Source organism: Diceros bicornis, chromosome 12, assembly GCF_020826845.1.
Source record: "Diceros bicornis minor isolate mBicDic1 chromosome 12, mDicBic1.mat.cur, whole genome shotgun sequence".
Classification (NCBI taxonomy): Eukaryota; Metazoa; Chordata; class Mammalia; order Perissodactyla; family Rhinocerotidae; genus Diceros; species Diceros bicornis.
In genome coordinates, this window is record NC_080751.1 from 20,037,489 (window position 1) to 20,065,453 (window position 27,965).

The 27,965-nt window shown below is 39.5% G+C and overlaps 1 protein-coding gene across 2 annotated transcripts; it reads left to right on the plus strand.

The window, feature by feature from the left end:
* Positions 1-147: 147 nt before the first annotated feature.
* DNAAF10 (dynein axonemal assembly factor 10) lies at positions 148-24,119 on the plus strand. 2 transcript variants are annotated; one of them, XM_058551064.1, is made up of 9 exons: positions 148-641; positions 8,533-8,633; positions 10,847-10,977; positions 13,904-14,005; positions 14,393-14,458; positions 16,601-16,716; positions 17,401-17,535; positions 20,387-20,484; positions 23,150-24,119. In XM_058551064.1, the coding sequence occupies exons 1-9, from the start codon at positions 459-461 to the stop codon at positions 23,355-23,357; spliced, it is 1,140 nt and encodes a 379-aa protein (XP_058407047.1). In that variant the 5' UTR covers positions 148-458; the 3' UTR covers positions 23,358-24,119. The 2 variants fall into 2 exon arrangements, with proteins under 2 accessions (XP_058407047.1, XP_058407048.1); XM_058551065.1 differs by lacking the exon at positions 14,393-14,458 and having other exon boundaries at positions 155-641.
* The last annotated feature ends 3,846 nt before the right edge of the window (positions 24,120-27,965 follow it).

The following is a 27,965-nucleotide window of genomic DNA, read 5'->3' on the forward strand; positions in this document are numbered from 1 at the left end:
GCTGTACTGCGCAGGCGCACCTCCCGCAATCCGGCGTTCGCCAACCAGCCCCAGGGCTCCTCCCCCTTCCCTGAGAGGTCCCACGCAGGGGACCTGAAGCATGATTTTGTGTGTGTTTGTTGGTGAGGAAGCAGGGCTATCCTACAATATGCCTGATTCTTAGAGTTTCCCTCTGGCCCCGCTATTGGCAGCCAAAGTATTCTGTGATCTCTAATCTGTGTATGTGCGAAAGGCAGTAGGTAGAAACGATAAACGTTTGTGCCGTCGTGAAGAAAAATCTTGTGTGACTTCAGTAGCGCATCTGGCATTACCTGAGACAACTAAATCCAACTAGCGAGGGTTTAGGGGCGAGTACGCAAACGGAAGGGACAATCGTCAATATTTGGAGTCTGGTTTCCAGGTTAGTGTTTTGTCAGGGTCTGGGTGTGCCGGTTGGCAGAGGCGAAATCGGCTGGACCATGTCGGCCTTCGAGAAGCCTCAGATCATCGCTCATATCCAGAAGGGCCTCAACTACACGGTGTTTGACTGTAAGTGGGTGCCCTGCAGCGCCAAATTTGTGACCATGGGCAACTTCGCACGGGGGACCGGCGTCATTCAGCTGTACGAGATCCAGCACGGTGACCTAAAGCTGCTTCGGGAGGTGGGTGCCGGGTCGAGACTGCGCAGTTGTGGGATGTGGAAGTGCCGTTGTGGGGCGAGTGCGGGTCCTGGGGGAGGGAGGGGGTCTGCATTTCTTTTTTGCCAAAGCCTTCCTCCAGGGTTCCCGAGAAGCACAGTTCCAGCTGCGTGGGGCTAGCAAGCTGATCGCAGATTGAGGAATACTTCCGACATTAAACGATTTCGTTCGAGTCCTGAATTCTCCTCGGCGGGCTAGTTCATCTGCGCCCTGCCGGCCCCTTCCTCCATCTACCTCCAGCTACCCTCGCAGTCCAGCGCGAGGTCTCTGAAGTGACGTTACGATTTCGTGTCTAACTTGGAGGCCCTTCTGGGCGGTGCGCAGTTCTTTGTGGAGAGTCTGTTAATAGTGTGTTAATAACATGTTACCATGTTAGTAACATGCTTTTTCCACACAAGCAGAGCCAAAGCAGGCACCAGAATGCCTGCTGTGTAATTGGAGGAGACAACCTAACATTTATTCTCTAAACTAGTATCAGTTGATTGCCTGGTATTCCCAGACATGTGAATGACAAGGTCCCCGATCTCTTGGAGTTTATTTTCTAGTGGGAGAGAGAATCAGTTAAATAATCAAATCAACAGTGCACAAATACAAACTGAGATGAATTCTCTAACATAAAGGAACGCGGTTCTCTGAGAGTAAAAACAGGTTTGGGATGAGTAGAAGCTAACCAGGCCAAACTAGGAGTGGAGAAGGTTTCCAGAGGAAACAGCATATGTGGAGTTCAGCGACGGGAGAGAGGTTATCGCCTTAAGAAATATGAGTGGTAAGCAGGGACCAGAAGTCGCAAGATCTGTAGGTCATTTAAAAGATTTATGCTTTTTTTCTAAGAAAAATGGGACAGTGTTGAAGGGCTTTCAACAGGGTGTAGCAAGATCAGGTTTACAAGTTTTGTAAAGATCACTAGCGAAAGATTTGGAGAATAATGACATTAATTAACATTTTTATACCTGTTTACAGTTTTAAAAATGCTTTGACTTGGGTTGCCTGAAAAAAAAAAAGGTTAGTCATACTCAGGTGTTTAGGGTTAATAGACTGCAGGGAAGGCTGAGAACTCCAGAGATCAAAAGCTATGGAGAGAATCTGCTTGGAGGAGCTAGGGGTTAACCTGGTAGGTAAAGAATGAATACAATTTCCATAGAAAAGCTTAGATTAGAAGGTATGTAAGGCCCCTTCCCACTTTAGATTTCTATGAATGCCAGTTCTCTTGTTTAGTTTGTCTTCTCTAGCCAGGCACTCTACTCAGAGATCCTAAACATGGCTTGTTCTTTTCCACCTTTCCTTATGTTGTTCACCCCTTAGGCCCCAGTCACCTATTTCTATTCTGAGGTCCCGTTCAGATGATCTGATTTATGAAGTTCCTTCCTTAGCCCCACACAAAATAACTGTTCTTTACATTGCATTCATATGGTGCTTATTATCTGTGCCAGAGATATATCCTTCTGTCCCGTTTACCCCTGATTGGAGTGTAAGCTCCTGCAGAGCAAGAACAGTGTCTTTCTTGAGTGTGGTTTGTAAGGAGCAGCCACTCGATGAATGACTTGTTAAGAGAATGAGTAAATCTATGTCTGTAAAAGGATCTAACTTGGGAAACTTAACTATTGATTTACTGATCATTAATCAGTTGGAGTCCGGAGATTGAACAAATGGGAAACATTGGAATAGTAGAAAGAAACCTAATGGTGAAGTATTAGGAACCAATCAAAGCTTAAGCAGAGAGCATCTACAGGCTTGTGACTTTTTTAAATAAGACTCTATGACTTGTGTACATTTCAGGAATACACTTGTTCCATGAAGTGAAATAGTGCTCTTTGTCCCTTCTAGAGATTCTGGAGGATTCTAGCAAGTTTTTAAAAAAATAATCTTTTTAACAAAAGTTTTGTGTGTTTATGACAGAGCGTTTTAAAAATGTGGGTAAGAGGAAAATTACTATCAGCCATAATCTCAGCCCTAGGAGTAACCACTTTTTATATATTCACCTGTTTCCTTTGGGTCTTTTTTTTTCTGTCATAAACCATCTATTAAGACCCTATTATTTCAAGGTACTATGCTAAAGAAGGACCAAAGGTATTTGAAAGATGAGTCCCGTCTCCTCAAGAGCCTGCTGTCTGAAGAGAGGATAAAACATGTAGTAACACATTTAAGAACTTGTATTTGGCTATGATGATGCAGTGGAGAAGAATATAGGTTAAGTACAGGGTCACTGATTCCCATCTCTTACTGTGCATCAGGATCACCTGAATGTGTCTTGTTGCTGTTGTTTGTGTGTATGTGTGTCTTTTAAATATTCATGCCTTGGTCCCACCCCTAGAAATTCTGATGCACTGGGACTCGTGCGTCTAGACTAGAGTGAGGCCTAGACATCAGTATTTTTTAAACTTCCACCAGGTGATTCTAATGAATACCAGGGTTAACTACCATTGGACTAGATGAATTATTTATTAAAATGTTAGGAAACATTCTTGATTCTATCCTTGTGGAACCACCTCAAGTCATGTGCTCCAAACCCCATGCTTTGTATCCAAGATAAAGAGGAAGGAAGCAGATAGGTCTTGTTGATGCCTTCCTCGTCTTGTTGGGTAGATAGGGAATGAGGGCAGGGCCTCGTACAGATAAGCAGTTGGTTACACCACACATAGGTGCCTGGCCAAGGGTTCAGGTGAGAGCTGAAGTCCATCTATTTCTCATCAAGCCTTACAGATGTGAGACTTCATCAGCCTGTAAAGGGCACCTTTTTTCGAGTTGGTGCAAAGGACTAGGGTGGCCTGAAGAATGGAATTATAGTTGGGGATGTTTACACTTTAAAAATTAGTAATAAGCTAATAAAGTTCTGCTTTTTTAGCCCCTGTGCCACTGAATTCACTGCCTGTTAGCATTTGGTTGACTAAGCCTTTTAATGTTAATTAAGTAGTGCCAGGATGTGGAGGAGGAAATACTGACAAGCTGTACTAGACCCACCCACAGATAGAACAAAAATAGCTCTGGTGGGAATTATTGATCATGGGCTTCTTTACTTATGTTAACTTATTGTAGCAAAGAGAACCAACAGTTAGGTCAAATATGACCATCACTGATGGTCATTTTCATTATCATACAGCAAAAGTTAATTTATACTCATTTGTGGAACAAATTTCACAAAATCGATCTTCATTTTTTTTAAACCAGTTTTCTAGCAAGAAAAATTTTAAGTAACCACTGAATTCTTTTCATCGTTTCTTTTCCAAAGATAAAATATGTACCAGGAGCAGGGAGGGAGCCCTTTTATTAACTATAAAAAATTAGCTTCATTCCAATGTCCTCTCTTAATTTAGCTACTATTATGATTTCCAAGAATGTCTGAGGAAAGAGAAAATACCCCTGCGTTTTTCAGTCCACTTGCCAGCATAGCTCAGCCTTTCTGAGCAAAGTGCTGCTGTGTTGCAGATAATAAGATGTTTATACATTTGAGTTTATTTTTAATATGTTTATGTATTTTGAATTTAATTTGATTCTCGCACAACAGACCACGAGTCTCTATAAATCTCTATGTTTCTTTGATACAAGGAGAAAAGAGAACATGAGGGAAGCATAAATACTGTATATTTATATCTTTAAAGATATGAATGAAGGTAAAAACCAAAGGACACAAATCTGAAAGGTTTAATTCATGCCTGTGCTGTCTATCTCCACAATCCATTTCAGGATTGAAACGTTTCTTTGGCGCTTCTGATGGCTCTCAGGTTCGCAGAGTGGGGGCTACATAGTAAAATGTTTATTTACTTGATTTACGGATGGACCTAGGGGCAGTCTAGTTTAGTAGAAAGAGCTTGGAGTCTACCTGGTTCTAGGGACCCTGGGCAAGTCTCTCTGTCCTCTGAGCCTGTTTTCTCATCTGGAAAGGGGCATTCCAAACACCTAGTGGGCGGTTGTGTGTGTTAGAATAAGGGATGGTCTAGTCTAGAAGGACATTTAGAACAGTATCTAGTATACAGGTGTTCAATATTATATTGCATATAAATCACACCAGAAAGTGGACAGTGTGTCACGTGAAAACATGCTGAGAGAAATGGGAGTGGAACTCCAACAGTGGCGTCTCCCCCCAGCTCGAGGACTGAGAGATTAATAGATGTTCATTTATACTCTCATTCAACAAACGATGAACACCGACAAGATGTTGAACAAATTGGACAAGGCCCCCTTCTCACGGGACTCATTCTAGAAAGGGAGGAGATAGATAATTTAAAGAATAAAATAATTTTGTTGATAAGTGAAATAAAAAAGATTAAACAGGGCAAGTGATAGTGATGTGTGGGTTCTACTTCAGATGGGAGGGGCAGGGAAGGCCTCTTAGAGGAGGTGACATTTAAACTGAAATCTGAATTGGGAGAAGAAGGAAGACATGATGGTCTGATGGAAGAGCAGTCCAGGCAGTGGGAGGTAGAAATGAGGTAGAAATGACTTTGGTGGGTCTGAAGAACAAAAAGAAAGCCGCAGGTGCAGCTGGAGTGTAGTGGGGAGGGGAGGAGAAGCAGGAAATGAGGTGAGAGAGGCAGGCAAGGCCGAGTTTCAAAGGGCTTCATACATTTTATGTACCACAGGCCTTGGTGCTGCTCCTGTGAGTCTGCGCCTCTAAACGGAGATACATTTTATTTCATTCCGTTATATTTGCAGTCAAGACCCACTTTTAGAATCTGTGCAGTGACAAATGTGAGACTACTGTAGGGCCTGTCATGTCATGGAGTGGCTCTCAGTTTGGTTTCTTCTAAGGTAGGAATCCGCAGATGAGTTCAGGTGTCGGAACATCTGGACCTCGTGGTCCTGTTTTTGGAACACCGTGAAATATTGGGATAGTGAGTTCCATCTCTGCACAGGAAAGGGTTTTTCCAGTAGAAAAATCTGGCTGTATTATGCATATTCTGATCTTTACATCACAAGTAACCATACATAAAATTTTTTTATCCTCGTTTCCAGGTTTTCCTACTAGTGTTCATTTGCTAGTATTTTTTTAACAGACAAGCTAAAAAAATTATTGAAGAAAACTTAAATTTGAGAAAAACATATCCATTAGCTTTTTTTTGGTGAATTTGTGTTGTGATCTTTGCCAGAAGATCAGTGTGTTCCAGGAGCGTGGTTTCTCTATCCAAAGGGTCTAAAGGCGGAAGTTAGGTAAAGGAATAACACCAGGAGGAAAGTTTTTGCTTCCCAATTTTTTGTTACCAGCAGTAAAATCTTAGAAGAACCTGGTGCTTACTGTAGGGACTGAAAAGTAGAGGCTAGCGTTTACCTCTTCCATGGCCTAGGAAGAAGAGAGAGCCCATCAGAGAGCAGCCCACCTGCTCCAGGTGATCGCAGTGGAGTTATGGGAAGCAGAATACTTGAGGTGGTGGAAGAGAAGAAAATGGGTGGCCAGTCTTCCCCGGGGCTTCTCTGAGAAGTATTTTCCCAGAGAGTTATATCAAGGTCTGATGCCAGCTGCCCTGCAGCTCCTAATTCCCCGAGTCCCTGGAACCATATTCCTGGCCGTCAGGGCGCACCTGCTTCTCACCTGAGAGGCCTGTCTTCACGCTCTGCCTTAGACCGTGGGAGCCATCACCAGTGACATGGAGCTGGGGGAGACCGAGGCTCAGTGTGAGGTAAATGGGGGGAAGGACTGGGTAGCTGTTTGATCTGTTGGTGTAAGTTGGAGCTCTGAATTAGTTTAACCATAGAAATTGTGTCCTAATAGTGATTAGGTGATTAGTTAATAGTGATTAATTAATTACTAGTGATTAGCTATATCACTATTAATATGTTATTTCAGGTACTTTTATTTAGGGGAAGGGGAAAATGAGGAGGACATAAGTGATTTGGCGTTGGAACTGTCTGCTTTGTTAAATTGACAAAATTTTGATCCTGCATGTTGCCCCATGGTAAGATACTTTTCAGAAAATTGGAAAAATAACTGAAATAAATTAATATCAATTTTCTGATGCAGTGAATAACTGATACTATCTCAGACCACCTATTCATTAAAAAAAGAAAAATTAACATTCTGTGGTTCTGTGCTTCTCATCAGTGTGATCTTTTACAGCCATATTTTTGTAGATGACTGATTTTGTTTAGTAGACAATTCCGAGGAAGCTGTGAATGCTTTCTCCTAGACCTGGCTCATAGTAACTGCTAATTTATCCAGATCCCAAACAGGGAGAAAGCTCAACTAGCTTGGAGTTTCTAAAGCCCATGTGATGATATCTTTTGAATCATGAAAGAAAAGTTTAGTTATAGTTTGTGGTAAGTGAATTTTATTTTCTTTCTTCTTCTTTGAAAATTACTATGTGTACCCTGTATGGAAATGCCCCACCACACATCGAAAGTGGTAGGGAAATTATTTTTTAAAGTACATGAAACAGGCCGACCCTAGCAGAAGGGATGAAGGTTGTCCCAGGAACTGAAAGGTTACAAGGGGAGATGCCCTAGAAACTGGGGAACTCTGCAGAGGGAAAAAAGTTTATCTGGATATATTGTTAAGTGAAAAAAATCAAGTCAAAGGACAATGTATTATGATCCTCTTTATGTTAAAACAAACCTGTAAGTGTTTGTAAATGCGTAGAAAGAGGTCTAGAAGGATGGTGATTACTTTAGGGGAATGTCAAAGTGAGACTCACTTTTTACCCTTCAGTCTTTTGTTTGAATTTTTGAACATGTTTTGAATTGAAAATGTGTTACTTTTGGAATTGTTAAGGATAAAAAATTTAAAGATTGTAAGAGATTAAATAAGAGGAATAGTTTTGCCCTGTTGAGGCTGACAGTAAATGGAAGGTGATATTATGGGGCTAGAGTGTGGCCTTATCTAATTCCAGGCTGTTCAGAGTTTCCAGGGGCAGGACAAGCAGATGCCAGGAGGGACTTCAGTGACTTGGGAGGGTGGGGGCAGCAGAGAAATGAAAGATTAATGGAAGACCCACAGAGGTGTGGGAGTAGGTGAGAGTAGTGTATTGCATGTGAATATGTGTGGGAGGAGTCAGAAACTGATACATATTTGTGTTGTAAACTCGTTAAGAGCATGACCAATCTCATTCATTTTTGCACCTCTTCTGCCTAGTTCATTGGCTTGCATTTAGTAGGAACTCATTAAATGTTGAATGCCTGGGTTGGGTGAATCTGTAAAGGTCTAGGCTTCAGTCTCTTCATCTGTCGCAGGAGGCTATTCCATTAGATCATTTCCAAGGACCTTTTCAGTGATATGGTCGTCTTCACATGATTTCCATAATGCGTAGACCTTAAATAGTGCATTGCGTGGGGTTGTTTTACCAATGTGATTATACACAATACTTGCTGCAATAGTCTTTTAAATTAAAGAAACTTCAACAGATCGGCTGATCCATACTGATAGCAGTGACTTTCTTTGGTACACACGGCTGTACAAATCTCTATGCATTCAAAGGGTCCCAGAGAGAAGAGGACATAAACAGTCTCAGTTGATAGGGTTTTGCAGGGAAAAACTAGAAGAGACACATAGACATTTTTGTTCCCTTAGCCATCTGGAAAAAATATGTTATTATGTTCTTATTTCTACTGAGGATCTTAAAGAAGAATACCACATTAAATGCTGAAATTTTCATATTTGCAAACCAATGGAGACGGTAGAGTTGTCAGCATTTGAATGTCTCATTAGTGAGATGAGAGGAAGGCAAAACTCATTCTTTTTGACAGTTACATACTTTTAAGCTATACAAAAATGACTAAAGGAAAGCATGATAATTTTTATCAGAAAATGTTTTAATTGCCTTTCATATTATGTGCCTTATTTAAATCCTATATTAGAGCCATAAAGGTCGTGGACTATAGATAGCTACTTACGTAAATAATGTATCCTCTCTCCTTCCCTTCTATCAAGATTGAAAAGGCCAAACCCATTAAATGTGGAACATTTGGTGCAACATCTTTACAGCAGAGATATTTAGCTACTGGAGATTTTGCTGGAAACCTTCATATATGGTAAGGTTGTTTAATCAGTAATAAGACATGAGATAAGCTATTTCTTTGATAGTCTTGTTACCCTTCCTCTGAAAGAGAGAATTCTAATTTTAAAATGTTTCTTTCCTTGTTCAATTTTAACTATTTATAAAAATGTGAGAATTTTAGTGTATATTTCTAGATTTCATGTTCAAAATCCATTTAAAAATACTAACCTATTTTTCTTTAGATATTTTGAATAATGTTATCAATATTTATTTCCACACATGCTGTTTGGTGCTAGCATTTAATATCCTGTATTTATACATAAAGGGCTATTCCCTTCCACCTTGAAGGACACAATATATAAAAATGCACATGTGTAACACTGAAAAATTAGGTATTAATTGTTTATAATTCACCAAGATCTTTGGCATTACAGAATGGTATGCTGAGTTTTTGTTTGTTTTAATTTTTCAATATAGAACTCCCAAGTCATTTAAAATTGTTGTTTTTAATGCTGTAGCTAACATCTAAGCACAACTTTTTAGGAACACATCTTATGAGCAAATCAAGATACACTTGTTTTAAATGAGCACAATCACAGTTGTGCCAAATGCTTTTAATTTTCATGTTTTACCTTGAGTTAGTTCCTCATATTTAAATTAGAGTTGAGTGAATTGAAATTCCTCTCTAATTACTTTTTAGGAATATCACCTAATCATTTAAAGTGTACGGTAATGTTCTAGAGACACTATCTTCCCTACCTCATGTTTTCTATTGTGACCTTTCTTGATTCTAACTTAGAATCTGCTACTTTGTAATCAAATTGCTTTGACATATTTATCTGTCTTAGAATCATAATTTAAACAGAATGAAGCTATTTGAATTTCCCCTTGCTTTAAGCTATTTGAATTTCCCCTTGCTTTAACTGCTAATTAAGTTAGCATTTACTAGAATGCATCAGTTCTTATATGCTGTGTGATATATTTTCAAAAAAATTGGGAGAGAGACCAGTCTGAATGTTATTTCTTAGAGTAAATATATTTCAACATAAGAATATGCAAAAATATGACTGTTGACTATCTTCCTAATAGAGTTTCCTAGTATAATACAGATATTTCTGACTTATTTCTATGGGTAAGTGTTATAATTTCATGTTAAAGTAGTGTTTCAAAGTCTGTAAAAGTAGTGAAACAGTTCTTTTAAGTAGAACTTCAGTCCTATTTAATCTCTTGATTCTTTCACAGTAATGCTACAAAGATAAACTTCGTCTCTAAACTAGGTTAAACTATCTCAATTTTTGATTAGCGAGATTTTACTAATAAATCTTGGCCCAGTAATAAATTGGGTTTACATGTTGTGAATAGCTACATTCATTAAAAAGAAAAAGTGTGAGTTATTGAAAGCTGACTTGTTAAAGAGGTATATGGGTAGAGGCTCTAATAGAAAAGCAAAAGAAGGGGGGAGATGGAGGGAGGCAAGAAAAGGGATGTATTAACATAACTTACTTAACATTCGTCACCCAGCCATCCATTGTAGACACAGATGCACTCTGTAATAGGTACTTTATTGGATTCCGATCTCTTAACTAACCTAGAGTTAGACAAACTTCAGCCAGTTTGACTATAATATTTATTGTGACCAGCATGATGATAAATTAAAAAACACAATATAACTAGATGAAAATCAGTATGAAATTCAGTGAGAAAAGAATACATTATAAAGGAAGAAATGTATACCAAGTAAACACAACTCATATTTTAACCTTCAAAAGATCTCAAGATCAAACTACCAAAGCCTACTTTGGAAGCATTCTAAATCACTTTGAATTATTCTCTATTTAAAGCAGTGATTATCAGACTTGAGTGTACCAGAGAATCAGCAGGTTTGGGGCCCCATCCCAGAGGTCCTTATTCATTATGTCTGCGGAATGTCTGTTGTGAATCTGCATCTGTTAACAAGCATACTTGCTAATTCATGTGCAGAGGTCCTAGATGGATCATCTTTGAGGACCACTGAGTAAAGTGGGCTCCAGAGTAGAATCCCGAATTGAATGATGACAGTTCTCACTGAGGGCTTGAAAGAAGCTAAAGTGGAGAGAAAAATTTGAAAGTAAATGTATAAATTAACTTAAGAGCAAAACCCTTATTTTTAAACGAAACTCTACACATGGTATGCATTCTTAACTTTTAGTAGTGTCCTAAACATTTGGGACAGGTAGTGTAAGTAAGAAGCTGTGTTCTGTTATTTAGGAATTTGGAAGCTCCGGAGATCCCAGTATATTCTGTAAAGGGCCATAAAGAAATTATAAATGCTATAGATGGTGTAGGTGGACTAGGAATCGGGGAAGGAGCGCCTGAAATCGTGACTGGCAGCCGAGATGGTAAGTCAGAATATTCTATATATTTTAATTGTTTTTTTTTTCAGTTACATCTCTGTGCAACAGTGCATTCTCTCTGTGTGGAAATCTTCCTTGGTAGCCATGACTACCTAAATCTAACATTCTTTTTTAATAGGCATGTTTGATTGTGTATCCCTCAATTGTTTCAGACTTTGGGGAATTTTGATATAGAGGTATAGCACTTATTTAGTTTTGAGCTAGTTCAACTACTAACAACCACAGTTTCCTGTGAACCTTGAAGGATTTAAAATTTCTTTACAGGTTTTTGAGGCAGCTGACGATATAATGTGGGTGGCAGCTTTTCATTTTCCTTTTTTAAAAAGCAGAATTAGTACTTGTGAAAATTGTCATATTGACAGCTGGTTGAACACTGAAGTTCTGTGATCCTTCCGCTGATCACAGAACATTGTAGAAAGGTCCAAGGTCACCAGCTCTGCTTTTCCACCCTGCAGTGACTAACAGGGGACAGGTCTGTTGATGTCTGTCGGGGGAAGAGGGAAAATCACCCTCTGCCCTTTCCCTTAAGGTTCTTCTGGCTGGCCAAATAATTAACAAGACAGGTTAGCAGGAGAAAATAGTACCAAGTTTAATAACATGTATACATGGGAGAAAGCAGGGACACTGCGTTTCTCAACACAATAGCAGAAATTCTCGTTTTAAATATCATTTTCAGCCAATGACAAAGGAGGATTTTGGGGGTGGGGGGAATCAGTTATAGGAGATTACCACTAAAGCACAGTAAACAAGAGTAAGGTTTATTATGTAGCTCAAGGCCTCACCTTCTACATTGATAAGTCACTAGAAATGAGCTCATCCCCCTCTCTTCTCCAAACAGAGAGGGAGATATCTTTATAAATGGAGATTTCCCTTATAAATGTAAATGATTGTCTGGCAACTCTTCGCAGGGTCATCCAGAGAATGTGGCCAGAGAGACAGAACTTCTGATAAGAGGGGCTTGTTGGTGCCTTTTCTATTGTAACATTTACCCTACGTTATCTTTACAGCCATCATGATAGATCTGTTCCAGGAAGGAGCTACCATGTCAAATTCTTTAGGCAGTTAGTGGGGGAGGTCAAATGTCTTCAGAGAAAACAACCAAGGTAAAGAGATAGATTTCAGGGTGGCCAAATCTTGATCTCCCACATGTCCAAAGCTGTTCTGAATGACTAATGGAGTCAGAATTTTTGTTGCTTCATGAGGGATACGTAAGAGATTTGGTACCTTTGTGGGCTTGGCTAGTTTTGTAATGGCTGCTCAAGACCGTGAGGAAATTGTTTTCAAAGAAAAGTGAGATGAAATTTTCTCATAGTTACTCAAGAGCAGCTGTGTTTTAGAAATCAAATATTTTTTCCAATCATAAAAACAATATGGAATATAGAAGAAAAAATAGCACTCAGTCTACCACACTAGCGTAACTATTAGGTTTGTTTTCTTTTCCAGTCTTACATACAATTTTGTGTAGTTATCAATGTGAATACAATTTTGTATCTTACGTTTTTCATTTAATGTTTTATCATATGTAAACATTGCTGTTTCCATATAGTTTTTGTAATTATCATTTTAATGACTATATAATATTCCATCCTATGGATGTGTTACAGTGTCCTTAACCATGCCCCTGCTAATAAGCATTTAATTTGACTTAAGTTTTTTGTTTATTGTTTGGGGATAGTGACTTAAAAATAATGAAGAAATGAGTATTGTCAGGTATATAACTCTTTTGGAATAAATGTATGTTATGATTTTTAAAATTTATTGTTAAACTTTCCAGAGTACCTGTTTACCTTATTAGCTACAATAAATAAGGTAGATTGCTAGTCTATCCTACCACCATTGATTTTCTTTTTTTCCCTAATTTTATAGTTAAAAATGGTACTCCATTCCACCTTGTGTTAACGTCTTTCTGTATTTGTTTACTAGTTAATTTTGCTTTGTGAATTGTCTATGTTCTTTGCTCATTTAACTGTTACAAACTTAATATGAATCATCAATTTGTATGAATGCTGTAGAGTAATATAATTACCTCTTGTCACATTTGTGGGAAATTTTTTTTCTCCTTAAAGCAGCCTTTTTAATGACCAACTTTATCCTTGGCGATAAATCTAGTGGGATAGCTCCCCTTTTCCTGAGTTTATTATCCCTTTTAAAGGTTTTTTTTACCCTTTTCCTATTCTTTCTCAGGTACTTGCCTTTTAGCTATTTTATTACATGCATTTGTATTTCTCATAGGCAGTGTATTTCTCATTGCCAATGCCATTTAGTTAGTATTCCTGTAATTTGCATTACAATGAGGGAGTTGAAATTGAGAAGAATTATTTGTTAATTTTATTTAATATTTCCCTCTTCTCTATTGCCACCGGAAAATTAAACTTAATTGTGTATGAAATAGTATTCTAAAATCCCATATAAGAAATCACAGATGTAAAATTAGTTTATTCATCTGTATAAGGAAAATGCCAATGATTACATGGGTAGTAAGGAAAAAAATTACAATGACACTGGTATTATTGTAAATAAATAACATTAGTTTTAGGCTCACAGAAAATAAGGCATAGTTTGAATTACATAACATTTGTGTTTGATTGTCAGTCATATGTTGTTGATAACTTAGGAACAGTTGTTGGCTTTTCTGGGTATCTATTAATTTGGAAATCAAATCACACAGTAACGTAAGGGTTATCTCTCTTTTTTTTTTTTTTCCTTACGATGAGAAATTTTAAGGTTTATGTTATATCTCTGATATTAAATACAACTTGCCCAATTAGAAGTCAGAAAAATGTGAATATTTTTCAGATGTTAAAACATCTATAATATTGCCATATGCACAGGAAGCCATAGGAAGAGAATACAGAAAAGAAATGTCCTTGTTCACTGTTGAATTTTGCCAACTCACTTTTCTTCACAACAGGAACTGTGAAGGTGTGGGACCCAAGACAGAAAGATGATCCTGTTGCCAATATGGAACCTGTACAAGGAGAAAACAGGAGAGACTGTTGGACTGTGGCATTTGGTAAATTATTGAAGAACTTTTGCATCTGAAGTATCAGGTGGTAAAAAGCACAGTGCTTCAAGTCCTGATAGTCTGTTTATAGTCTGTCTTGTGGATTACTCTGACAGTTTACTGAGGCAGATAGACATGGTGGTTAATATCAGCCTCTAGGGACTGGTGTGAATCCTACTGTGCTCCTCACTGGCTGTGTGACCTGGGGCAAGTTACCAAGCTTCTCTGTTTCTTGGTTGCTTCATTTGTAAAATGGAATTTTATAATAATAGAATTTCCCTAATAGTGTTGTTATGAGGATTCAATAAGTTAATACATGTAAAGTGCTTAGAATTGTGCTTGGATTATTAAGTGCTCAAAAGTATTTGCTGTTATTATGTACTTCTTTTTAACTAGATAATGTTGACCTAGTTTGGAACCAAATGCCATTAATGGAGCTAAACAGAGCCTCAAAGGCAAACGGTAACCTAACACATCTTACATTATACTCTACACAGAGTATGTTTATTTTCTAGAAAATAGTTATGCCATTACAAAATTATTTCTTATAAATTTGATAGCCATGTTCCTCTATTAATATACTTAAAGTGAATATTGATTTTGTAGGACTAATTAATGTTTGCCCTTGTATCTCTTGCTGAGCACCAAAATTAAAATAATTTTTGCTAATGAAGGATATGGGCCATATTTAGTTTAAACTTCTGTTTTCTCTCCCCTTTTTCTTGGTATAATCCTGGGTAGATAACAGACATTAAAAGTGAGGTTTAACAATACATGTGAACTGTTTAACTTTTTATGTTATTTTAAAATTGAATTGTTATTTGATCAGAGGAAAGTTTTAGATTTCTAATTTTAAAAATAAATTATTATATGGGAATTACTATGTGTGTGTATTATGAGCAATATATATAAACTTAAGACGTATGCTTTGGGGAGAAGTTTCAGGATTAGTACTTAGAATCATCATCTAATAATTGATGTAATAATTAAAAAGTAGTTATCTTTGGGTCCATTAAAGCCTTTTTATCATTTATCTAAGGGACATAAGCACAGTTTTAAATATAGGACATTAAGTTTAAAAAAGAAAACATTTATCTGTTGATTTGACAATTTTTTATGAAAGCCAAGTATGTGCAAAGTATTGTGAGCATACAAAGGTGAAACAGCCTCATATTCTAGCCTCAAGAAGCTTATAATTTAATAAAGGGGGCATGATAGCTACATTAATTGCAGTACAAGGTAGGAGTGATGAAAGGTCGTGAGAGGCAGGGATGAATGCAGAAGGCATCTCCCAGGGAGAGGTGACTGGGGAGGAAGAATATTTTGATCTCAGACCAAGGATGTACAGGATTGAATCACTGAAATTGGGAGGAAATTTCAAGCATAAAGAATAGCTTTGTAAGTGTGTATAAGGAAATGTGGTAGGAATAGCCTTAAGGATGGCTCAGGGCCATCGCCAGAGGTTTTAGATGGTGTGGAGGTGGTGGTAAACCTCTGAACGTTTCTGCAAGGATGAGATGTGATCAGAGCTTTAGGAAGATTAACCTGCTGTTGTGTAGTGGGGAGAGATGAGTGGCAAAGGGAATACGAGTTCTGAAGCTCTTTGCAATATTCCAGGAAAGGCATAGGTTAGAAGCAATGAGAATGGAGCAGAGGGGATTGATTCAGAAGATAATATTGTGGCAAAATAAATAGAATTTGGCAATTTTTTGGAGATGAGGAACAAGAGAAAGGATTATGTCCAAGATGACTGAATTTTGAGGCTGATAGTGGGGTGAATGATGTTTTTAATTGAAGGAGTTCCACAAGGGGTGTGATAGTTTGTAAAGGAAGATGGTGAGGTCAGTCTTGGACGTCATGAGTTTAAGATGCTCTTGTGTCATCTAGGTGGAACCCACAGTGGAAATGCAGGGCTGGAGTTTATGAGGAAGAGGAAGTTGGAGGCAGCAGAGAACAAAGACATTGGGATAAGATGCCCAGATAGCCGAGCACAGTTAGAGAGGCCTCCATCTCACTTAACACATTTCCATGGCAAGAGGTGCTCCGGAAAAAGTTCCTGGATCCGAGCAGGATGGATTTATGGATTATAAACTTACTTCTGGTGTGATCATCCATACAACTATAAATACATCAGTGTGTTAAACTTATTTCAGGTTTCCTTGCAAAGATGAGATAACACCAGAACAACATTTTGCAAAATAAATAAGTTTAAAGTAGTTTCTGTTTGCATTCAAATATGGTTACTGCCAAAGAAAGCCATAGAAGCATAGCTGTTTTCTGCCAAACCCTGCTGTGTTTGAGCTGTCGTTGGCCTGTTAGTCTTTGCAGATAGAATATCTAGAGAACATTTGCTTTCAACTTAGGATCCAATAAATACTTTCACATATCCCTTCACTATAGAATCTCAGTGAATGAGCTCTTTTTTAATACAATATTAGACATCAAATTAATAATCTTGATGTCAGGATTGGTAAAATGAGATTCTACCCACAGTGATTTTTTTATCTGATTTAGTACAAGTTATATGTGTAGTTTCATAAGATGTTTTAGAAGCCTTCAAATTAGCATTTATAAAGATCTGAAATGTTGTATCTTGATTTCTAGGCAACGCTTATAATCAAGAGGAGCGTGTTGTTTGTGCTGGCTATGACAATGGAGATATCAAACTGTTTGATCTCAGAAACATGTCATTGCGGTGGGAGACAAACATAAAAAATGGGGTAATGTACATTCAGATTCTTTGTAGTTTCTCTGAGCGTGTTTCATCCACCTCTGAATACTACAAAAGGAAAGCGCCTCTAATTACTCCTCTTGGTACAACCCTTCCACCAATGGTTCTTAACTTCATGGGGCTGTGGAGCCCTTTGAGAATCTAATGAAAATCATAGATCCCCTCTTCAGAAAGTGAACACACAGCCAGATGTGGTATGACAGTGCCGAGTGAGTCACCAGCCACTGCGGCCTGTCCCTGGACCCCTGTGGGCCATGCAGGATGATACCAAAATGAGCTAGTAAGAGGCCTTCTGTCTGCTAATGTTAGGGAGCCTGAAATATTCATAGCCTCTCCAAGTGCTCTCAGGTTTTTGGTTCCTGAGTTGTACACCTTTAATGAAGAGTGTAGTTCCCTCTTGTTTTCTAAATCAGCCTTGACTTAACTGTATAAAATAATTATGTAATAACTATAAAAAAGTCACTTATGGCATTCCAAATGCATCTACTGGACAGGGGAACTCAAGATGGTTTTGTTGATCTTATTAACCAAGAAGAAATTTTTTTACCTTCAAAAGTATTTAATGTATTGAATCAAAAGATAAAATGTTTGTTTAAAAGGCTCTTACATGAACCAGAGTTGTTGGTTCATAATAATCTTTAGACCATCAATAATAAATGTTCTCTGTTTTCAGGTATGTAGCTTGGAGTTTGACAGAAAAGACATAAGTATGAATAAATTAGTAGCTACGTCCCTGGAGGGAAAGTTTCATGTTTTTGACATGAGAACACAGCATCCAACCAAAGGTTTTGCCTCCGTTTCGGAAAAGGTAAATGTGATGGAAATGTCTTTCTATGAAAAAGAATGTTCATAGCCTGTTTGAGACTAATAAATAGAATTAGTCGCCAGTGTTCCTTCCAGGTCTTTATATGAAGGGACCTATTTTTTTTTTGTGGGGAAGATCAGCCCTGAGCCAACATCTGATGCCAATTCTCCTCTTTTTTTCTGAGGAAGACTGGCCCTGGGCTAACATCCGTGCCCATCTTCCTCTACTTTATATGGGATACTGCCACAGCGTGGCTCGACAAGCAGTGCGTTGGCGCACGCCCGGGATCTGAACCGGCAAACCCCGGGCCGCCACAGCGGAGCGCGCACCTAACCGCGTGCGCCACTGGGCCGGCCCCCAAGGGGAGCTATTTTTAATATATTCTTGTGGGATCCTGACAAGTTTTTCTGTGCAAAGAGTACTTTCCCAGAGTTTATCAGTTTAGACTTCTTGATTATAATAAAAGCCTCAGTTGGCTAGGAATCTTATTTTGTAGTTTAGGAGCAATCACAAGAAAACTAGCTGATGTTAGGAATTTGATCAACAAGGCCTAGCCTGGTGTTTTCTAATAAATATATAATATTAGTATTAATACCTAATTGTGTACTTTTCAAAACATATATACATTATATAATTTCATCACATTGTATTTTATATTTCAGTTTGCTATATTAAATGAAATTATTTAAAGCACTAATCACTATGATTGGTACATAGTAGATGCAAAACTATTCATTCATTCATTCATTCATTTATACACACATATGTATACATACATACATAGTTTGCCTAGTTCCAGATAGTTTTGGAGGTAACTTAGAAGGAAATGTTGGTGGTCTAGTGGTTAAGATTTGGTGTCCTCACCTCCACGGTCTGGGTTCGTTTCCTGATCAGGGAACCACACCATCCGTCTCTCGGCTATCATACTGTGGCAGCTGCATGTTGCTGTGATGCTGAAAGCTGTGCCACCAGTATTTCAAATACCAGCAGGTCACCATGGTGGGCAGGTTTTAGCACAGCTTCCAGACTAAGACAGACGAGGAAGAGGGACCTGGGTAGCACTGGAAGGTGAGAGGATGGTGCAAAAAGACTGGGCAGGGTTCTGCTGTGCTGTGCACAGGGTCGCTGGAGTCGGAATTGACTTGTTAGCACTAACAACAAAAAGAAGGAAGCATATGGTATTACAGTGTTAGAAAAATAGATGAAGAAAGCAGGGCACAGGAAAAATACTGGTTTAAAAGAAACGATGATATCTAGAGGAAGAGGATTGCATAAAATTCCTGCTGTAACATCCTGTCATTTGCAAAAGATGGGTTGGAAATGTGATTCTGAGCTTCCTTGAGTATGAAAATGAAGATCACTTATAGATTTGTAGTTTCCATAAGATTAAAATATATATGTTGCTCAGGAAATAAAGATTCATTCCCTTGCTTCCTCTCCCTCCACCGTATAGTCAGTAGTACTTCTCAAACCTTCCTATCTTGTCTTATTTTATTATTACAATAATTATTATTATTGTGTGTAATTTACTGTCACTGCCTAATGAACTCCATTCTTAACAGGGTAGCTGTAAATTGTATTGTTTTGCCTTTGTCGTTTCAGGATATATTAAGTATCTACCAACAACATAAAGCACTTTACTACATTGTTCCATGTACCATTTCAATGCATTTCTCATTGTCTGTAAATAATAGTGTCATCTCCAAAAATTTTTATTACATTTAGTTAATCCAGTAATTGCTAGATCTGTCAAACAAATGACTCTGGTCTATTTTAAGAGGTCATGTCCCCTCTTGCTTTTTGTATTTTTATCAACTTTCAGAAGAAAAAGAGAAATGTAAGCTACAAAACAAATTTTTAACAACTTGAGCCTAATCACTCGAGGGCTCTCACACACTTAAAGCATGTATTTTGAGATATGTGTTTTTATCTGCTAATGGTAATTCGCTTAAAAGACTATTAAAATCAGATGTGAAGACATCCCTCACTGAAGTGTGAAGGTCTGAGTGTGGCGTAGATCAGGTTAGCCAATCTCCCTGCGTCTCCCTCCTCTCTTTCTCCCCACCCCTCCTCTCTTCTCTCTCTCACTTCCTCTCTCCCTCTCTTATCAAGTTCCCCCAGTGAATACAGCACTGTTAGGACTGATTTCCTGGGTGTTGTTAAGGTGCTAACAAGGTGTTAACCTTCTTCAGTTGCCATTTTTATCTCTTAGTGTAATGTGACTGATAAAGGCCTGGTTTATTATGACCCTAAACACTGCCTATAAGTCCTCATGGTCCTTATTTTGAAGCCTAGACAAGTCAAATGGTATAAACTGAAAATGAAGCTCTGGGAGCTTTAAGTTAAAATCCATTCCATATATGGGAACCCTCTGTACTTTCCACTCAATTTTGCTGTGAACCTAAAACTGCTCTAAAAAATAAAGTCTGTTTAAAAGAAAATTCAATCTATCCTTTTTTTTCCCTTAGGAAAAAGTGTTTTTGTATTTTGAGTTTTTTTTCCCCTCCTCAGAGTGAGCTAGAGGTATTCAAATGTATAAAATCTATTTGCATAATTTATATGGTACTATAAATTTAAATGGACTTTTAATCTTATAACATCTTTTTTTTCCATCTAGTAGAACTTTGTTTCTTAAAGCAATAAAGAAAAATAATGCTTTTCCTGATTTCTGATGGGCTTCTATAAATCTCTATGGCCGTAATAAAGAGAAGTGCCAGAAAATACGTTAATTGCTTTTATAAATTTGTTGAAATTATAGAAGTCAAGATTTCTTATTGACAGGTTTCTCTTCTAGGGCAGTCTTTATTTAGCATAACAACTTATAAACCAGTTGTGTGCCTCTCGTTCCATTTAGGCTCATAAATCGACTGTGTGGCAGGTCCGACACCTGCCGCAGAACAGGGAGCTCTTTCTGACCGCGGGCGGCGCCGGCGGCCTTCACCTCTGGAAGTAGTAAGTCTCCACCAGGGCACAGCGCTCCTTTTTCAGTTACTTGTGGGCGGCAAGTAGGATTAGATTAACTTTTTTGTCTGTTTTTCCTCCTTTGACTTAACTCATTTTGATATGATTTTAAATTTCATAGTATTACGTAAGTATTATGTTCTAAGCATTTTTTTTACTAATATAGTCATTTTACAGTTAGTACATATTAACCTTCTTTTGACGCACTAAATGTGTTATTTGGGTTGTGTCTTGCATATATTAGAGTAGCTCAGGAACAATTCTTTTCATAGATTTGAAATCAAGGTTTTTGCTAGTTTTTTAAAAAATAGGAAAACTTTGACCAAAGGCTTTTGTGAAGTGTTATCATCTGGTCATTAGAACACTACCCCTAGAAGCTAGGAAAAGGGTTGGAATTCTTAGTGTTAGATCCTGATAATTCACTTGCCCAAGTTCAGATAAAGTCCTTGTGATAGAAGCCAACGCAGAGCCCCAGGCCCCTGAGGCTCGTTGAGTTCACTTTCTGCGCCCCGGCGGCAGGGTGAGTTAACAGTGTGAGCTGTGCTGCTGTGCACTGTGCTTTCAACCCCAAGGGCCCTGAGGGAGCAGATGTGAGGTCAGCTGCTCATTTAAGAGGCCTGAGAAAAACTAGGAGTTAATGGTAATTCTTTCTCTAAACGTCACTCAAGAAAAAGACAAAAAGACCAATACAAGCCTATAAATGAAAGATATTTCCAAAATAAAGTTTGAAAAAAAGAAATAGAAGAAAAACACCATCTTCAGTATGTCTGGGACTTTCACTTTTATAAACAACTCCTCTGTTTATTAGCTCCTTTTAGAAGCTAGAAGGAATTCTGGAAAACAGGGCCACAATTGGAAAGTACTTGTTAGAGTATTTAGGGCTATAGCCGACAACAAACCGAGAGTGAATGCTCTAGGTGAAAACTGCATACATAGTTTCTGTGAGTAAAAAGCTGAGGAAAAGCTTTAAGACTTCTGGGAGAGAATGCCTGGTAGATAGATCACTTGGAAATTTTGCTTTCCCTGGCACCTTTGCCCATTGTCCTTCCCTGATTCTTCCAGCCCACTCTCCACTCCAGCAGAGGCCCTGCACATCGCCTAAGCCCTGCATCACTGTCCTGTTGATGCCCACTCTTTAGGCAGCTTACTTGAGGCACTGGTCTGTTTTCTACATAATGCACACATGGAGTTGTATTCCATGTGACATGCAAACACGTTTGCAGCTAGAATTTTTGACTGTGGTGGATTTAGTTAATATCAGTAAAGTTGGGTCTGTACGTATTTAGAAACTGGAAGGTTATCTCCATCTGAACTTTAATCCTTACCATCACAGATGTCTAGTCTAATCTTCAAATTGGTCTGGGGCTTTGCTGTGAAGTATTTCACCAGCAGAGGAGAACTGGTTTAAGAAAAATGAGATTTAGCTTTATTTCCATTTGCCAGTCTCTCTTGGTCGTCATGCAACTAAATCATAATGTTTACTGAGCACCTAAGCAAGAGTTCCTAGAGGAACTCATCCGGTTATTCAGAAATTGTGTTTTGAGTGAGTGGGCCCCAACATGCTGATTTTTTTTTGCATATTTGAAACACACACAAGAAGGTTTGAAAAAAAATCCTTATGTTATCTTTTAAATACTAAATAACTGCATCCTTTGCCAAGAGACATGAAAAAAGTCTGTAAACTGTTTATTCGTCTAAATGTTTTATTCCTTTTAATCAAAAGAAGCTGTAGGATCTGAGAGAAGGAAAGAGTAGTGAGTTATCTGCCTGTCACTTCTGTTTCTGCTCCTCCTCTGCCTTGCTTTGTGCCTCTTAAACTCTTGGCCTTTGTTAGCACTTAGGAAAAAAGGTGGTGTCATAGTTGATACCTAACAGGCTCTAAAAGGCATTCTGAGGAGGAGTGCCCCTGTATCTCACGAGGAGCACATCTCTGTGGGGGAGGGCTGTTTTTTTTTCCCCTCTCTCCAATCTAGACCAAATAGTATTTGTGAGTTGTTAACCTTCAGCTCTTCTTCCTTTATAAATTTATATTTTCAGCTGAAAAAAAATCAAACGTTCTCGGAATTGCTTTTTTCTTTTTTGAAGCAATGTTATCTAGGTCTAAAACCTCCTCCCAGCAGTGCCGTCCTATAGAGATGGTACCCAAAGGTCCTTAGGCTTGGATCTGGGTAATGGAGCTCTGGGGTTAGAAATCAGCACCTCTTCTCCATTCTGGAAGTGTTCAGATGAGGTTCTGTGATGTTACAGCTTTTGCCTCTGCACATGCTGTTTGCCCGTGGCGTCTAGCAATCTGAATCTAGAGGAGAATTGCAAAAAAAGATTATCAAGAGCACCAAGTAAATTTATTAAGGAATACTAGATCAACCTAGAACTTTCATATTAAAAGAGAAAATACAGACTCATGCTGAGCAGAAATGATGTTTCAAAGTTTTAAATAGAACCAACCCTTTTTTATGAGATTTTTAGCAGATGAGGTTGAGGTTGAAATAGTCTCTCTTTATTTGCGTACAACTCAACATTAGAAAGATTCTTTAAGTGTTTATCAGTACCAGTAATCAACTGAGACATAAAAATAGAGTTATTGGAGTATGTGTATATAAATAATATGGAGAGTGCTAAGATTGACCTCCTCTCCCCACTTTGATTTTGTTCTCAGCGAATACCCTATTCAGCGGTCAAAGAAAGATTCCGAGGGTGTGGAGATGGGAGTCGCGGGCTCGGTCAGCCTCCTGCAGAATGTGACATTGTCTACCCAGCCCATTTCCAGTTTGGACTGGAGTCCAGATAAAAGGGGTCTCTGCATCTGTAGTTCATTTGATCAAATGGTGAGAGTACTGATTGTTACAAAACTCCATAAAATTTGATCTGAAGACTTTGGACTTGAAACCTTCCAGAGGAACACTCATGGAATTTAGAATAAGTTTTTCCTCTGACCCTCATTGAACAGAGTTGGATTTGACTGATGAACAAAGGCCCCAGCAAACCTCCGGCTAGCCTCTCTCTGGGTGTGAAATGCCGAGTGGTGTGTCCCGGCGACCTGGCTGGATGCTGGTTTGCTGCTGCTCGTGGGGCCACCACTGTCTCTAGCTCCAGCTCTGTGCCTTTCCTAATAAAAAGTTGATACTTGTCTATATTTAAACATATTTTAAATTTGTTCTGCATCCCCAGAGTTCCATATTTATCATAACACTTGTGTTTTAGGGTTACAATGTTGTGGTAGGGATCACTTAATTTGGTTTAAGCTAGTTTGCTTTGGTAAGACTACTGTGAATTACCCTTCATAAATACACTCTGAGAGATTTCAGTGTCAGTACATTTCTATAAAGAATATTACTTTATAAAATACCAACATGGCATGGTCAGACTAGATTTGAGTAACTGTTTTCAGCAGTATAACTCATAAAATGAAATACTATGATTTACAATGACCTCTTTTTTACTTAAAAAACAGAAGTTGAATTAGTGAGACTTTTGATTGTTGACTGGTGATGTTGAGATGTACAAGATTGTGGGGTTTTGTAGCCTTATTTTTTGTCAAACTTTTATATATTTTATGAATAAATTTCTGTTTTTGAAATCTTTGATTCTTTTGACTTAATAGTAATAAAGCCAACATCATCACTTCTTTTGCTTTACAAATGCTTAATAATTACCTCTTATATCACTTTGTTTCTTTAATTCTCACCATAGCTTTAGCTAAGCTCAGAGGTATTTGCTTTATCACACCTTCATTAAGCCTCATCCCTGCCCCCCATTCAAGAGACAGAGCCACCTAAAACATTTGTAATATGTAAAATTCATGTGATTTAGGGGTTCTTGGAAAACCACTTGTTTGGAGTATTAAATTCAGAAAATTAACTTTTTTTTTTTTTTGCTGAGGAGGATTAGCCCTGAGCTAACATCTGTTGCCCATCCTCCTCTCTTTTGCTGAGGAAGATTGGCCCTGGGCTAACATCCTTGCCCATCTTCCTCTACTTTATATGTGGGATGCCTGCCACAGCATGGCTTGATGAGCAGTGTGTAGGTCTGCACCCAGGCTGAACCTGCAAACCTCGGGCTGACGAAGCTGTGCACACGAACTTAACCACTGTGCCACCAGGCTGGCCCCCAGAAAATTAACTTTTTTAAAAATCTCCAAAATATTTTATAGAACAATGCCATGGACATAATTATGAAAGTAAAAATTAAATTGAGTTTAAAAAAAAAAACCTATCCCTGCTAGGTTTTTGTTTTTGTTTGCTTTTTTCAATTTTCATAGAAAAAAGGAAAAATTTATGAAATTCTTTCTTAGAACACTTGTATTTGGCAGGATAATTAGACAGATTTAAGTCAAGAACAATCAATACTTATATTTCATGAAATCTATGATGTCATTGATTGTAAGATTATCTTATACCACCGAGAAAGGAAAAGGTTGCCAATGAAGCTGACAGAATGCTTTGTTATCACTTAGCATTTCTTTAATATTCATTGAATGTTCTTTTAAGTTTATTTAGGTGTGAGTTTTTTCATTATATATCACTCTTGTGTATCCTTAAAAAGGAAAATATATTCAAAACAGATTTGGTACGGTATTCCTCAGATTTCCTCCTCTTCGGAGTCTCATCCTTCTAAATCACTTTTTAAACAGAGTCATCAGTGTTCATATTTTCCTTACTGTATTATTCTTTGTACCATAAAAAGTATTGGTGATGCAGCGTTTCTTTAAAACACGCTTCTCTGGTGTCCTCAGGGTTTCCTTTCAATTAACTGGCGCCTATTCTGCAAGCTTTAGTGTACACGCGTAGGTCATGACTGCTGCCACGACTGCTGCCAGGCTGCCCTCCGTGGTTTTGGTTGTCTGCTGCTGTAGGAGAGCAAACCACTGCAAAGCTTAGCATCTTAAAACAGTAGCAGTCATTTACTTTGCTTACGAATCTTGCGATTTGGGCAGGGCTCCCCAGGGAAGGTCCATCTGTGCCCCACGCAGCATCAGTCGGGCAGCCCTGCTTAGGGCTGGAGGGTCTGCCTCCAGGGTGACACACGGCTTGCATGTTGGTGCTGGCTGTCAGCTGGGACCTCAGCCGGGCCTGAGAACCAGGGGCCTCTCCACAGGGCATGGGCTTCCTCAGAGCATGGTGCCTGCATTCCAAGGATGAACATCCCCAAGGAGAAGGTCAGGTACGAGCAATGTCATTTTTCATGGCCTAGCTTCGTAATGCACTCAGCATCACTTTTCCACTCTTTATTACTTGAGGTGGTCACAATGCCCCTTCGCCCCCACCCAGTTCAGGGGAAGGGGACATGTATTCCACTTCTTGATGGAGGCTTGGCTATGTTCTGAAAGGATATGTGAGACTTGAAATACTGTGTCCTTTTATGGAAAATACAGTCTGGTATAGTGGTTGTAAGATGCATCTCAATTTCAAAGATGTGAAAATAGGGAGTGAGTGACCAGCTTGTTGGAATTGGTGAAACACTTCACTTGGAACACAGACCTCCTGTTCCACTCACCTGCCTACCACTGTCCCTGCCCTTAATCTGTTGCAGACATTACTAATCAATCATCCTCTCCCTGCCCCTAATCTGTTGCAGACATTACTAATCGATCATGGCACGCATTTTCTCTGAGCCTCAAGCTTCATCACACTAGGAGCTACTACCAACTGTTGGCGATGCCCTGGAGGCCAGCTAGCCTCTTGGACTAGGCATCATTTCCTCAGTGTGGACCCCCTCCATCCTTGGCTTTGTTTTTTAGGATCCCAAGAAATGCTGAGGCTGTCCTGCACTTGACCATGTGAACCAAACGTGCAGAAACCAGACTGGCACTCCATTCACGTGCCGTGAGGGACGAGTCCCGTAGGCACCACGGGCCTTGGGTTTGCCAGTTGGTGCGCCCGCTTTGTCGTGTCGTCTTATCTGGCATATTGCTCTGAAGCCTTCCTGTGAGTGTGGAATTAGAGACAGACGTTGACAGTGTTTAGAAATAATTCCTCCAGGCCTTAGTGAGGCCTAAAAAAACCACCTCAGAGCAGTGAGGCCTTTGGCTATTCTGCACATTTTTGCTGCACTGGTTTCCATCCTTCTTTGGCATTAACATGTAGCACATTGCTAGGTGTGGTGGGAAATCATAGAGTGTTTTGGTAAGGGGTCCCTGGAGTAATTCTCATCGTGGGGCCAAGGCCCTTCCAGGTAAGTGGTACTTTGTCAGGACATGTTTTTCTTTTGGTCGCCAGACTGTCCCCTAAAGTCGGTGAAGCAAGTGGGCTTTGGATATAAAGCTGGTTTGTGCAGCCTGAGTGTAATATCGCAATCTGCACTCAGGTGCTGTGGCTAGTTTGGAAAAGAAGTGGGCAGTTGGCTTTCAGCTATGTTTCTAAAAAGGGCTGGTTGGTTATTTTTGCCCAGGAAGCTCCCATCCCTGAATGTCTGGCCACCCTTGTGTCATGCGGCCCCACCTCATTACTTTGCCGGGCCCCTTTTTCCTGGCCTCTCCCTTAGAGCTGGGCTGTACCCCACCGTCCCTGTAAGCCAGGGGTCCTGATGGCGCCCTCCTGAGCAAGCCTGGGGCACTGAGCCCATGCTGCTCTGAGACCTGTTGGGATCTGCTGACGGAAGTCCTGTCCCCCATCCAGCCAGCTGAGGACTCAGGGCTGCTAGAACAATGTCCCCACCCCACTCCACCCCCATCCTGAATGCTGCCTGGAGTGGTGAGAAACTGGCCAGTGGACGCCCTCCATCTTCCCCGTGGAGGGTGGATGAGTGGCAGCACGGAAACTCTGTCTCATCCAGACCCTGTCAACCTGTGTCGCTGTGGAGGGATCTAGAGGGAGAAGAGCCTGCCTGTGCTCCACCTCGAGCCAGAAAAGTGGGTGGTGCTCGATCAACAACACACAGGGAGTGGACGCAGACTGGCTTCACAGTGCCGTGGCCATTAACGCAGCTGTGCACAGGTTTTGTATGTTTTGCATCAAACATCAACTTTGAAGGCAGGAACAGAATTTTGACTTTGGGTTAAGTCCTAAAGGGAGATTCAGGATAAGCACAACCTTTGCTGCCAGGGAAAACAGAGATGTCAGAAACAGCTATGGCTGTGACCAAATACAGCTGCAATTATACATAAGTGCTGGAGCAATTTTCATGAAGAATTTTTTAACAATTGAACTTTGCTTGTGGCGTCCTGATCCCACTCTATCCTTCAGCCAACTTAAAACCAGATCTCCCAGGGCCGGCCCCGTGGCTTAGCGGTTAAGTGCGCGCGCTCCGCTACTGGCGGCCCAGGCCCGGCGTGCACTGACGCACCGCTTCTCCGGCCATGCTGAGGCCACATCCCACATACAGCAACTAGAAGGATGTGCAGCTATGACATACAACTATCTACTGGGGCTTTGGGGGCCAAAAAAAAAAGGAGGAGGATTGGCAATAGATGTTAGCTCAGAGCCGGTCTTCCTCAGCAAAAAGAGGAGGATTAGCATGGATGTGAGCTCAGGGCT

What these genes read in the sequence shown, in the direction of transcription:
- DNAAF10 (XM_058551064.1), top strand. Translation starts at nt 459, where the DNA reads ATGTCGGCCTTCGAGAAGCCTCAGATCATCGCTCATATCCAGAAGGGC. An exon ending in CTGTTGGACTGTGGCATTTG is followed by an intron (nt 14,006 to 14,392) that starts GTAAATTATTGA and finishes CTTTTTAACTAG; the next exon opens with ATAATGTTGACCTAGTTTGG. An exon ending in GGCCTTCACCTCTGGAAGTA is followed by an intron (nt 20,485 to 23,149) that starts GTAAGTCTCCAC and finishes TTTTGTTCTCAG; the next exon opens with CGAATACCCTATTCAGCGGT.